At 50.1% G+C, this 13,796-nt stretch overlaps 2 protein-coding genes across 2 annotated transcripts; one reads left to right on the top strand and one right to left on the bottom strand.

Annotated features, from left to right (window-relative positions):
• The first annotated feature begins 4,037 nt into the window (after positions 1 to 4,037).
• On the top strand, positions 4,038 to 5,354 carry rxfp3.3b (relaxin family peptide receptor 3.3b). Its single transcript, XM_030096400.1, has one exon. The coding sequence runs from the start codon at positions 4,038 to 4,040 to the stop codon at positions 5,202 to 5,204; it is 1,167 nt and encodes a 388-aa protein (XP_029952260.1). The 3' UTR covers positions 5,205 to 5,354.
• Positions 5,355 to 9,903: 4,549 nt separating this feature from the next.
• calml4b (calmodulin-like 4b) lies at positions 9,904 to 12,380 on the bottom strand. The gene is made up of 3 exons (XM_030096401.1): positions 12,280 to 12,380; positions 10,347 to 10,535; positions 9,904 to 10,035 (listed from the first exon to the last, which is right to left on the bottom strand). The coding sequence occupies exons 1-3, from the start codon at positions 12,359 to 12,361 to the stop codon at positions 9,938 to 9,940; spliced, it is 369 nt and encodes a 122-aa protein (XP_029952261.1). The 5' UTR covers positions 12,362 to 12,380; the 3' UTR covers positions 9,904 to 9,937.
• Positions 12,381 to 13,796: the final 1,416 nt, after the last annotated feature.

Here is a 13,796-nt window from a genome sequence, read left to right as displayed (position 1 = left end):
GATCTGCTGTGGCGACTCCTGAAAGAGACGACTCACCATGCTTGCCTGTTTCTGGCTCGTTTTGAAAGAATAACAGATCTGTTCTGCTAGACTCGGCGTCGGACCACTGAGGCCATCGTTCTGCTATGTTATGTTCTCATCTTTCAGCCTGTCTTTGTTTTCTTTGGACTCTCCTCACATTCTGCAGCAGCGTCTGACCACAGCTCCGCCTCCACTCGCAGTCCGACCTCTTTGTTTTCTGAGAGGAGTTTTTCTCCGTGACCTCCGTTCTCGCCTGAAGTCACAGAAACTTAACTCCTGCCTGTGGAGATCTGCTCTTATCATCTCGTTTCATTGTTTTAGCTGCCGACCCACCACACAGGTGAGTAGCGCTCAGGCAGATTTAATCAGCGAACAGATGGAGTAAACAGACCCATGAGAAGGATCGACGCTATCCACTCAGCATCAATGTCACTGTTACGCCTCTGATCATACTCAGGTGGATAAGATAAACCCACAACGCAGGGGCATCACAGCGTCCCTCTGCAGCTTTCAAAGTGTACAATGTGTTTGATATTCATGAGAGGTACACACTAGATGTCTTCTGTCAATCTGCAGCAGCTCCAGTTTCATCATCTTTGGCTTCTTTCTTGTGTCTTTGACAAGAAGGTAACAACAAAGCTCACTGTGCCTCTTCCCTTTAAACTGCTCTTCTTTTAAATGAGAAAATGAACAAAAACAAGACGGCAAGAATGCTGAGGATAATGATGAGAAATCTGTCATTCTCTGACATTTGTTCTCAGGAGGGAGTGAGTGAGGAAACGACAGAGTGCATCTTTGAATGGAGGAACACTGCCGTCCGTTCTGCTTCCACTGCCCGACCGATGAAGCCGTTTCTCCCAACAGGATGGGGAGGGTGCAGTGGGTGTTTGGGTGGAACCGTTCATTCCTCTGTTGGTGGCAGTCCTGATGGAGGCCGGCTCTTCACCATCCACCTGGCAATCTGACGAGAGGAAAGGCCGGAACCTCCGGTCTAACAAACACGGAACCTGTTGGGTCCAGCCTGCTAATGTTATGAACTTCAGATGAAAAGAAACGTGCCTGAATACCAGGATTCTCACAAACTCTACAGGGAGGTGAAACATTGTTTTTTTTTTTCCTTTGCTCATCCAATCAAACCCTAATTGTCTCCTATGCTCCTCATGATGCAATTTTATTTCTATCAACAAGCCTTCAGTATTCCCAGCAGCCTTTGCTGCTGCAGCGACACAAAGGAGGCTCATGAGGCAGAAAGAGTCCAGTCCAGTTCTGAAGTGCTTCCCCCAAAAGTCCCTTATAAGACACTTCTGTGTTTGATATTCAGTGTGTCCTAATCTCTTCCTGGCCTGAATGATGTGGCTTCTGGAAACAACAGACCTTCACTTATCTCCCGTGGTGCCAGAGGTCACGCTTCAGTATGCATCGGCACACTTCTGGAGGAGGAGTAACGGTCTCCGGTGACTTTGGTGTGTTAAAACACATCATTCACAGTCCCTCTTCATGCATTTTAAAGTGTTGTTTTGGTAATTTAATCCTGTTTGAACATGTTGTGCGTTCCATCTAGGAGAATGTGAAGGGTTTTGCTCTTTGGATGTCCTGCAGGGGATTTTCTTCTTTTTCATTTCAGTTGCTATCGAGCGTTTTCTCCGTGGAAATCTGAGATGAAGTTCAAACAGCCCAAGTGTCTGATGACAGTAATTCTTTGAAGGCCAGAACAGCCACCGCTCCGGACACCCACCGAGGATTAATCAGCACTTCACTCAAAAATCAGACCAAATGACGATGCAATGTGCACTCAGCAGCATGCACTGAGGCCGCTCATTTCCTTCAGCCCGACTCTGGAAACCGGAGCAGAAGATCTGCTGATTGGTCCGTGACAACTCCTCTCTCAGCGAGTTGAAACAGGAAGCACTCGGCACTCACCACACATGACCGAGGAACATGACCTGGTCTCCTCAGGAGGTACAGACTCTGCTCTCTCGACAGAGCGCCAGGCAGAGCGTCAGGCAGAGCGCCATCGCGATGCAGCACCAAACCAGCAGCTGGGTTTGATTCTGTAGGTAGTTTTCACTCCCCTCGTGTGTGTGACTTGTTCTTGCTCAATACGAGCACCAGAGTAAGTTTTTGTACCAGACTGAAACTTTTAGTGCTGCAACAGGTTTGCAGTTGACATTCGTTTTGAAATAGTGGTGCTGAATGATGGACAGCAGTTTAAGGAATGGGCCGCTCTGGGTCAAAACATGAGCCATACAAAATAGGGTCAAACCGTCATGATTATATTCTGTACGTCAGACTGCTGACGGAGTAAACCCACTTTTAATATTGCAGCACATGCTGATCACATGGCTGATCATATATCCCCAAAAATTTGCACTGTCACACTTTAAAAGAGTGCCAGGTCTGACCGGGCCCTTCATAAAAACCACACAGACACTTGCGTGATGTCTGCAGAGTGAGAGGTGAGAAGGCAGTGCCGCTGTGGTTTACATGTCGGAAGGTGAGCAGAGGTCAAAACCTGTCATGACCTTCAGCTGCAAGACAGTCTGTTTCTGTACTTAACATGTCTTTACCTTATGAACACATCCGTCACTGAAGAGCAGCCCTCCTGCCGTCACCAAACACGGAACCTCCCCAGAATACACTCTGCCGTCTCCACACTTCATTTGTTCCAGAGTTTTATCCCACTGAATACTTGTGAAAGTGACACAGTTACAAACTGGAACTCTCCTCTTACGTTATGACCGTTCTCTCTTTCACAGATGAGTTTTGCATATAACCCAAGAATTATTTAGAGATGATCTGAATGCTGGTAAAATTCACAAGACACACACATTCAGCCTGTAGATGTTCCGTTTTTAAAGTTCTCCAATTCCTGTTATTTAATTTTAGTCTGTGGCAAAATTAAAAACCTGAGGAGGAGGAGGAGGAGGAGGAGGAGGAAGAGGAGGAGGAGGAGGAGGAGGAGGAGGAGGAGGAGGAGGAGGAGGAGGAGGAGGGTGTTGAAGGTCTGACTGCAAACAAGAGATATGAGAATGAGAAGCTCTTCTTATCGTTCAGTCAACACAGCACAGATGTCCTGATGGAAGCTGCAGTAATGAACCTGATCGCAGTAACGACACATTAAAACGAGACACGAGTTAAAACAACACTTCAGGGAGGCGTTCCTGGACAAACAACGAAGTGACACTGCTCAACACGCTGGAGTAAAGAAAACGCCCCAGTGTCCGATTGATTGAAGGACTCTGTAATAGAACGGCACAGCTGGGAGTTTCTGTGTTTTGTGAATTTGAATTTAAAAGTTTTAAAGTTGATCAGTCAGTATACTTGCCAGATTTATATTATTCTACAAACTAAAACTCATGTGAAGAAAAGGCTTCATAGAACTTTTAGCAATCAATTCAAGGACAGTTTGGCAGAAATGTTCAGCAAAAGCCAAATTGCAGGATTGATCTCACACGTATGTCTCTCTTGAATCTTTCCTTGATATTGTCTTGTGATATTCAGTAATGCAGCGTCCCAGGTGCTGCAAGTATCCAGGATTTATTCTGCAGCTCGAGGAAGGAGAAGAGATCTGAAGAAACAAGTTCGTCCTAAAAGTTTTGTCCAGTGTGCCAAAATCCAAACATCCAGCGACACTTTGATCACGTTCATCACAGCTGATTGAATCACGTCTTCGCTGATTTTTACTAATTAAGAAGTATTTGATCACAAAAAAAGAAACCCAAATAAGATAATTATGGTTTGATCATCTGTCACTGAGTTTAATCTTCAACCGTTCACGCGCCGGTCACCTGGTGGGCGTGCGCATCCTCGGGCACCAGCAGACCATAAAGACAGCTGCGCGCACACGCGGCTCGGCAGTCCCGGAGCGGAGGCGCAGCTCGTGCTCCCGGAGTGTGTCCGCTGACATGAGCACCGGGGACAGCGCGCGCCTGGCCGCGGCGGGAGGCGCTCCTCTTCTCCGGGAGCGCAGGAGCTGATGCGCCCTGACAGACCGGCCCGGTGCGTCAGCGGAGAGGATGGCCGAGCTGTGGGAATACAACCTGTCGACCACGTGGAACCGCTCCGCGGTGCCGCCGGAGAACCGCTTCAGCAGCCTGGACGACATCGACGTGCCCGCCGACGGCTCCCCGGCGCTGCGCATCCTCATCTCCATCGTGTACTCGGTGGTGTGCGCCGCCGGCCTGGTGGGGAACCTGCTGGTTCTGTTCCTGATGAAGCCGCGCCGCGGCCGCAGGAAGCGCTCCAGCATCAACCTGATCATCCTCAACCTGGCCGTGACGGACTTCCAGTTCGTGCTGACGCTGCCGTTCTGGGCGGTGGACACGGCGCTGGACTTCAGCTGGCCGTTTGGAAACGCCATGTGCAAGATCGTCCTCTCCGTGACCGTGATGAACGTGTACGCCAGCGTGTTTTTCCTCACCGCCCTGAGCGTGACTCGGTACTGGTCCGTCGCCTCGGCGCTGAAGGACCGCACGCGCAGACGGGTGTGCCCGGTGCGCTGGGTGATCGCCGGGCTCTGGGTGTCCGCCGCGGTGGCCTCTCTGCCCACCGTCATCTTCTCCGCGGTGAGAGACGTGGCCGGGGAGAGGCTGTGCCTGCTGGGATTCCCGGACGGCCGGCCGTGGCTCGCGCTGCACCACCTGCAGAAGATCGTGGTGGCCTTCGTGCTGCCCATGCTCATCGTGAGCGTCTGCTACCTGCTGCTGCTGCGCTTCGTCCGCCTGCGCAGCATGAACAACAACCAGGTGAAGCGCCGGTCCCGGGTGACCCGCTCCGTCACCATCGTGGTCCTGTCCTTCTTCATCTGCTGGATGCCCAACCACGCCATCACCTTCTGGGGCGTCCTGGTCAAGTTCAACCTGGTCAACTGGGACAAGACCTACTACATGGTGCACACGTACGTCCACCCGCTGACCGTGTGCCTGGCGCACACCAACAGCTGCCTGAACCCGGTGCTGTACTGCCTCATGCGCCGGGAGTTCAGGAAGAAGATCAAGGATCTGTTTTGGAGGATTTCCTCGCCCTCCGGCTCGAACGGCTGCCACCTGCGGCCGTTCTCCGGGACCGTGAGAGCGGAGCCGGACGACACGCAGATCGCCGTCCCGCTCAACAACATGGACACGGAGAACTGCAGGCTGTCAGTTTTAACCGATCAGTGCGACACGGAGGTGCTGCAGAGGTAAACAGCCCGCGGCAGAAAAACACCAGAGCCTGGTTGATTTTAATGCAGCTTGAATCCCGCCGACACCAGTTTCTGATTGTTGTTTTTACGCATTGATCACGGACTGACATGAGGGGAAAACACTTCTACCTTCTCGTGACTGTTGGTGATTTCTCTCAGTTTTTCTCATAATAAAGCTGGTTTTATATGTTTTAAAGCATATAATAAAAAACGTGGCATATCTTTAGAGTTTAAAAGAGATTTGGAGCTGTGCGTAAATACGCACGCGGACCGGCGGTGTGTAAAACTTTCCAGGTGGCTTCTGACAGTGCGCCTGACGAGGAGCTCAGCGCGGAGGCTTTTTTTTTTTTTTTAGGAAGGGTGTGCTCTGCGTTTATCCCTCGAGAGCCCGAGGCAGCTCTGTGTTCCAGGGACTCCAGGGGTTCCAGGTTCCAGCTGTGTGGTCAGGAGCTCCCGGTGAGGAACCAGCCCTCTGCGGCGGCTGCTTTTCTCCCTCGTTCTGTAAACTGTCACTGACGTTTGTTGTTCTTGCTGCGTATCGTGTATCAAGTAAGTGAATGTAAGAAACTCCAGTGCCACCTTCACAATGTTTACGGAATAAAATGTTTCATCTGTTCATGGGCGTCGCTGCTGTTTCAGGGTTTAAGATGGGAACTGAAAAAGAACTGGGAATGGAAATATCCAGAACCTGGCATCTGAAAACTGCACCTGACACGTCTGTGTCCAAACAGAAATATAACTGGAAATAGTCTCAATTTATCACCAATATTAACAGAGCAGTCTCAGTTAGTGTGGTCTTTAAATGAACAGGCACGAAGGTCACAGCGCCACACAGTGGTTGCTGATTGAAATGGCTGCAACACAAGGTGGCGGTAGTGAGTCACCGGTCGTCAGGATTTCCTCCACAAAGCTTCAGGAGAACAGAGGCGCTGTGGCTCGTGGCACCACCTGGTGGTCCACAGTGGTATTACATGTGTGGGCAGGCCGTGTACCGCCTGTTCAGTCTATTAGCTTTGTCACGGCGTGGATCTTCTAATTAAACTAATATTCTATTAATGTTGATTTAAAGGTGACTCGTCAAAACAAACACGTCAGTGAGAATCCATTCACCTGACAGGAGACAGGGTGTGAACGCACAACTACAGATATCCAGCACATTTCCAGCTAGTCTTTTGAGTTTGCACCTTCTCCCTGTGCATGCACACAGGATAAGAGTGTTGCAGCTCCTGCTGCCACATTAATGCTCCATCCTGGTCGCAGCTGCACATCATCCATGAGGGATTCTGGTCAGGTCAGTTCGAGGCGTCTCCCCTGGATTCAGATTAACAGACTGGAGCTACTCTGGACTCACTGCTGGACTCAGCGTTCCAGCGCTGACGCCGCCATGCTGGGATTCAGTCTCTTTTAGTTCTGTAAAGTGCAGTTTATGGATTTGAAGGTTTGTTTTTTTTTTTATGTGTTGCTGGGTGATTATTTACCAGCTGTGTTTTGGACCTGTACTCTTGTAGAAATGAGGAGGATGCATTGAGAGAATAAGAATGACAGCTTAAACACAGCAGATTGTAAAGGTTTTCACAACAACAAAGTGAAACAAAGGAGAAAAAAACAAGTTTGGAAAAAGTTTACTTCAACAGAAATGAGGAGAATGATCTGAGGTTTAATTAGAAAAACAAAAATAGAAAAAAAATGAAATGAAAGGCTATCAGTAGGCTCAGTTCAGAGAGCAAAACAAGTCAAGATCATTCTGATAGATCGATTGTTGTCATCAAGTCAACACTTGGATTCTGAAATTCTGTTTTTGCCAAATGGAAGAAGTGGAAAATCAGTAATGTGATTATTTGGGTTTAAAGCTGGGTGGAGACACACGGACCAGGAGCTGGTCTATAAAACACTGAGCCGGACTCTGATCCTCTTCATTCTGTCTGAGGAGCAGGTGGCACACACACACACACACACACACACACACACACACACACACACACACACACACACACACACACACACACACACACACACACACACACACACGCTCAGTCTCGTATTTCTATCCTTGTGGGGACCGCCCATTGACTCCCATTCATGTCTAGCCCCTAACCCTGACCCTTACCCTAACCCTAACCCACACCACAACAAAGCCTAACCCTAAAGAAATGTTTTTGCACTTTTACTTTTTTCAGTAACAACAACATGGTCAAGAAAACACTGTTTCTCCTACTTAGGACCGGAAAAAGGTCCCCACAAGGCACGTCGTTCCACGTTTTGCTATCCTTGTGGGGACATTTGGCCCCAACAAGGATAGAAATACGAGAACACACACACACACACACACACACACACACACACACACACACACACACAGGGTCCAGTGATTCACTGAAGCTCGTCCTGCTCATATTTGGTTGATCTGGGCTCGTTGCTGTTTGTCGTCAGCTGACCTGAACCTTTGAACTTTGACCCCAGCCTTCCCCTGAGCAGAGCCTCAGTCTTCACATCACGTGTTTTCTGCCAGCTTGGTCAGGTCAGCGTGTCGCCGTCCACACACCTGCAGGGCGAGTGAAGGAAGTGAGGCTGGAGCTCCAGGACCGCAGATCAACCAGAGAAAACAGGACGCCGTGTTGGTTGGTGACCTGCTGACCCCTCTGGAACCGTCCCTGGTCAGGACATCCCACTCTGCTCTGCCAACACCCAAATCTGTATCTGGTTTGACTCCCTCCCACGTCTCCTTTCAATCCCACAGAACGCCATGTCTTTGACCTCTGCACACCTCCACCCATCACCCCTGCACACCTGAAGGCCGTCACACACTCCGACACACACTGCCTGGCTGGCATCCTCATCACCATCAGTCCTGAAGATTTCAGCACAGAATGTACACATCTGTCCCTGGTACTGCATCTGTCCCTGGTACTGCATCTGTCCCTGGTGCCACATCTGTCCCTGGTGCCACATCTGTCCCTGGTACTGCATCTGTCCCTGGTACTGCATCTGTCCCTGGTACTGCATCTGTCCCTGGTACTGCATCTGTCCCTGGTGCCACATCTGTCCCAGCAGGGTTCCTTCTGATACGAGCAGATCTCACAGCTGTGAACAGAACTGAAAATAGAGCCGGGTGGATCTGGGCCGGGTTTCTGTGCACTGGAACTGGGATCAAGGTCACTTTATGCTGTTAGGCCTGAGGCAGCGAGGCAGTGCTCATGAAAATAATGAAATCGAGTCTTATTTGTGTATATTTTTGATTAAAATGGTAAATATGTGAAAAACGCCTGAAACTACTGAAGGATTTCTCTGTACGTTTTCCCTCATGTTTGGTCTGCTACCTGAGCCATAGCAGCCCACAGTTCCTGTCTGCAGCTGTGTTTTGGCTTCAGAATGAGTCACTCCAGACATTTGAATTTGTAATAGATTCATTCCTTCAGTTTGATCAAGCCTGACATTCATTCTGCGGCGGTTTTGGATTGTAGCTCCCGTACTTGACTCAGTGAATTAATCTCCATAGCGTGACAGTGATGTGAAACGAGCGTCCTGCAGAGCCGGGATCATTCAGAGCGGCTGGCGGTGAGGCGGAGCGCCACGCCTGCTCGGTAGGATCCTCCAGGGGACTGCTGGTTCTTCAGCCTGGTCAGGACCGTCGTGTCAGGCATCGGGAATGATCGGCGAGGCAGCGCTTCACAGCGACACCCACCTCCTCCTGGAGGCGCTCGGCGAAATCACCAGCTGAATCTCTGGACTGGGATGGATTCAGTCGTATCTCTGCGTGGCGAGTAGCTTCCAGATTCATTTAGAAAACTCTGGTTTCCCTTCAGGTTGTATAAATCTCTCTCTTGATGCTGAAGATTTCTGTGGATGCTCACTGACAGGGAAAGAAATCTAAATATGATTGTTCTGTTGGATGAGAGCAGTGCGGAGCTCAGACACTGATGTGGGACGACAGACTGATAATCCTCAAACCCAGACATGTGGACCGGGGTCAGACCGGAACCTGGTCCAGGTGCTGGACAGCATGAGGGAGAACCTTCAGTTGAATCCTGCCTGCAGCAGTCCTCCTCTGGCCCGGACGCCTCCGCTGCCCTCATCCCGGGCGCTGACGGTTGTTGGTTCACTTGTGGAGAAGCTGAACTCCAGCTCGGCTCACAAACGGCATCCTGTGCTTTCAGAGGGTTTGTTTGATTCTCCTTGCATTTCTTCTCATTTCATCATGTGCCTGTTTCCCATGTTCCTCCATTCCACACATTCTAAACAAATGCAACAACTAAGAAAGAGAAAACAGCATTCGCAAAGACAGTTTTATTGTTAATACTCCTCACAGATTGGATGGAAGGCCTGTCTGCATGCTGCTTGTCCCTCCAGGATGTGATTGAGTTGTCTGTGAGCGCCACAATATTTATATACGTACCTTTTAAATAACCTTAATCAGCCTGAAAGCTTCCTGTAAACTCAACACCGCAGTTTGACGGAAAAATCCCTTCTTCACATAAAGACCTGGGTCAGCTGGCAGGAAGTCATGTCTTTCAACTTAAAAGCTCTGAGAGGTGATTCAGCAGATAGATGAGCACAAACACACACAGGCAGACATTAAAGGAGTGAACTCTGAATTCCAAATCTCCGCCCCAGGAAGGGTTTTAGGGGGGAAATACAAACAACGATGAGACCATGGTTCTGAGGGGAGTGTAGTGCAGAGTCCATGGTGCTGAGGTTACTGTCGGCTCGCCGGCGCTGAGGGGCGGAGCTCTGCGCTCAGCGCCTGCTGCAGCGGCGGCTCACTGCTTGAGCAAAGTGCTCACAGTGGACTCGGCCGTCGGCTCCGACGTCGGCGTCTCTCAGCAGCTCGTCCACTGGAATCAGAACAGAGCGGCCGGTCAGGCGTCAGCAGGCAGAGCGGCCATGAAGAACACAGCCCGAGCTGGCTGTCGGGACTGGAGAGCAGCGCTTCCAGGACGGGGCTTCTCTGCGGTTCTCTGAAGCCCCAGCAGTCGGATAGAGAGGACGATGGTTGAGCGGAGATGGTCACATTCACAAGAAACCCACAGAACAGTGTGTCCACGAGGTGCAGCTGCATCGCCTCACCTTTCCCCTCACATCCCAGCAGAAAAGGATTCTGCTGGTCCACACTGTGGATTGTTTTCCTGAGTCTCTCTGAGCTCACCTTCCTTGTCGGTCAGTTTCTCTCCGGTCCCGGTGAGTTTGGCCCTCAGCTCAGAAGCCAGGACGAAGCCTTTCTGCTCCCGGTCCATGAGCCTCAGGGCCTGCAGGACCTCCTCCTGTGGCGCCTCCTGCTGGAGCTGCCTGTGCATGATGGCCAGGAAGGTGGAGAAGTCCAGCTCCCCGCAGCCGCCTGTGAGAAAACATTGACTTTTATTGGTGCGGTCCAAACATTTGCTGAAGAAATGAGGTCAGTGAAGGAAATGTGACTTTTATTGAGCGAGGAGGGGTGAGAGACCATATAACAGCCATTATAAAATGGTCAAACAGTGAAGCAATAGAGCGGACTGTAAAAGCGCCTCTGTCAGACGAGCCGGAGGCGGTTTGAACATGTGGAACCAGCCGAGAGCCAAGAGCTGTGAACTGCAGTTACAGAATCCCTGCAGGCCCAGTTACAGATTTATTACAAAGGGAGAGCAAGAAAACTCCAACACCGACAGTCTGCATACTCACAGAGACTCTGGAACTCTGAAAAATGAAAAAAGCAAGCTGTAACGAGCCAAAAGAATTTGACCGCTGAAGCCTGTTAGCTGCGGGGTTCCACAGGGCTTTCACCTGGGACGCCTGCTTTTCATGAAGGTTGGTTTTTGTTATGACTTCAGGGTCCAGCGTCAGACCGCCTGGCTGAGACCTTCTCACTTCCTGAACCTGAACGTCTCTCCTCACTTTCAGACGATCTTCATTATTTAGTGATGCTGCTTCTTTTCACTGAGCTCCAAACGTCTGGGCCGACCTGAGAGCAGATCCAGGCTTTATGTTCTCCAAACAGGCATCTGACTGTTCCAGAATCTTTTATTGCTGCAGGGTTTCCATCTTTTACAAGGGAATGGTGCAAGAAACAAGCAAGACCACCTCCTGATGCATCAAAGACGAGCAGGATTCCCAGCTGGCAGAGGAGCAGAATGGAAATAATTGGTTTGTGTTTACAGTTACATGTTTTCAGAAAAGGCAGATCCACTCCTACGAAAAACAGACATGTTTGTGTGTGTGCGTGTGTGTGTGTGTGTGTGTGTGTGTGTGTGTGTGGTGTGTGTGTGTGTGTGTGTGTGTGTGTGTGTGTGTGTGTGTGTGTGTGTGTGTGTGTGGTGTGTGTGTTCAGGGCAGTGGGGTCTCAGTCAGGATGATCCTCTTTGATTGTGTCCACCGAGGTGATTTTCTCCTCACATTAGTTTTCAGGATCGTAGCTGCTAAAAGTCTCAGGTCATATTGTGACTGTGCAGTCTGGCTGTGAGGATTAAATCCTCATTCAAAGGAGGAAATATTTTCCTTGTTTGTTCATTGACTTCCCCGGGTCAGCAGGACTGAGCGCTGTCCTTACTGGATCTGAGAGTCCCACCAGATGAACACCACCAGTCTGCTCACTGTCCACATGTCAGCCTGGAAGCGTTCACTTCCAGACTGACCAGTGCTTTTCAGTGTTGGTGGAAAAAAAGAGCACAGCAGGTTGTTCAAGTTGACTTTAGAACCAGACCCAGAGGAGACTTTCTGCAGAACCAGACTCAGAGGAGGATTGGGCGAGGGATCAGACCCTGGTTCATGCAGGAGTGATTCTGGTCAGAGGGAATCTCTTGATTTCAGGTGTTATTTTGATGCCTTTTGTTTTGTCACAGAGTTTTTTTTTTTATCACTTCTGGATTTGAATGGATCATGTCTGACAGGAGCAGCGGCGGCCTCCTCATCAGATTCAGTCTTCTTCCCCCTCAGGTCCCTGCTGTAACTCTGACAACACGTCTTTTCTTTTCAGTGCTTATGAATTCTAACAGCTTTTAACAAGGATATCTCATACCGTTGATAAAGCCACAGGAGCAGCAGCGCTGTGGGGCGGGTGGTGCAGTGTGGTGACGGGGGTGGAGACGGAGGACAGACAGGACTCTGACCTGTACCTATGTTGTGGCTCAGCAGGTGTCTCTGGACCTCCTTCGGCGTGGGGTTGGACCCGAGGCATCTCATCACCGTCATCAGCTCCCGGGACTCGATCTTCCCCTTTCCCCGGCGGTCGTACATGGAGAAGCACTCCTTGAACTCTGTGAGGAGAAGATCTGGTCAGACCGACTGAGAACCAGAACCAGAACCAGAACCAGAACCAGCTCAATCACTTTCTCTGACATGCAGCGCTGGAAGACGGACTTGTGGAGACAGAGAGGACGACTCACCGTGAAGACAGCTTCTGTCCTGACTACTGATCACATAGAGAATCACCTTTCAGCTCCGTCATCCTCCCTCACCAACACGCTTTGTTTGTATTATAAATGGATCTGTTCTGGACAGCTGATACGCAAAGCAGATGTCCTTTATGTTTTTTTTTATTATTAGCTCATGAAGACGTGTATTCTTTCCCATCTGTAGATCATCTCACATCTGAGTGATCAGACATTCAAAAACTCAGGAAAATATTGAAACTGCCTCATCTCTAGTCTGGTTTGACACACCAGCAAAACTAATCAAGCGCAAAAGGAAGAAATATCCCACCAACCAAATCGATGCTGTCTGAGCATCGAGGGTGAGGACTTCTGGGTTTTCAGACAAGAGACTGATTACTATAGTCTCAGGATTCAAAACTAGAAAACAGATGTTCCCTGGAACCTGGTTGATCTGTGGAGATGATGACTGACTTCCCTCCACATTCTGATCCGACACTCACAACACTGAATCGTTTGTAGAGCCTGGCTTCAGTGGATCCTTCACTCATCTAATAAACACCGCTGTGGTTTCAAACCTGACCAGTTCAAAAGTATTATTAGATCTCAAATTCATATTAAACACATAAAATTGGTCAGCTGTGAAATTGTGGTAAGAAAAACCATCCATCCTCGATCCTGCTTCATCCAGACCAGAGCTGCAGAGTGTCAGAGTCAAGTCAGCTCCCTACAGGTGAGGACAGGAACACCTGGACAGGTGAGGACAGGAACACCAGGACAGGTGAGGACAGGGACACCTGGACGGGTGAGGACAGGAACACCAGGACAGGTGAGGACAGGAACACCTGGACGGGTGAGGACAGGAACACCTGGACAGGTGAGGACAGGAACACCAGGACAGGTGAGGACAGGGACACCTGGACGGGTGAGGACAGGAACACCTGGACGGGTGAGGACAGGAACACCAGGACAGGTGAGGACAGGAACACCCGGACGGGTGAGGACAGGAACACCTGGACGGGTGAGGACAGGAACACCAGGACAGGTGAGGACAGGAACACCAGGACAGGTGAGGACAGGAACACCAGGACAGGTGAGGACAGGAACTAAGGACAGGTGAGGACAGGAACACCCGGAGAGGTGAGGACAGGGACACCTGGACGGGTGAGGACAGGAACACCAGGACAGGTGAGGACAGGAACACCCGAACAGGTGAGGACAGGAACACCCGGACAGGTGAGGACAGGAACACCTGG

The sequence above is a fragment of the Salarias fasciatus genome, chromosome 7, assembly GCF_902148845.1.
Source record: "Salarias fasciatus chromosome 7, fSalaFa1.1, whole genome shotgun sequence".
Lineage (NCBI taxonomy): Eukaryota > Metazoa > Chordata > Actinopteri > Blenniiformes > Blenniidae > Salarias > Salarias fasciatus.
The sequence above is the reverse complement of the archived record's forward strand: the minus strand, read 5'-3'. Positions and strand labels throughout refer to the sequence as shown.

Bases quoted from the DNA above. Each gene is read 5' to 3' on its own strand.
- rxfp3.3b (XM_030096400.1), top strand. From the start codon at position 4,038: ATGGCCGAGCTGTGGGAATACAACCTGTCGACCACGTGGAACCGCTCC.
- calml4b (XM_030096401.1), bottom strand. From the start codon at position 12,361: ATGACGGTGATGAGATGCCTCGGGTCCAACCCCACGCCGAAGGAGGTC. The intron at 10,536-12,279 runs GTCAGAGTCCTG...GTTTTCTCACAG, and splicing joins GAGCCACAACATAGGTACAG to GCGGCTGCGGGGAGCTGGAC. The intron at 10,036-10,346 runs GTGAGCTCAGAG...TTCTGATTCCAG, and splicing joins GAAACTGACCGACAAGGAAG to TGGACGAGCTGCTGAGAGAC.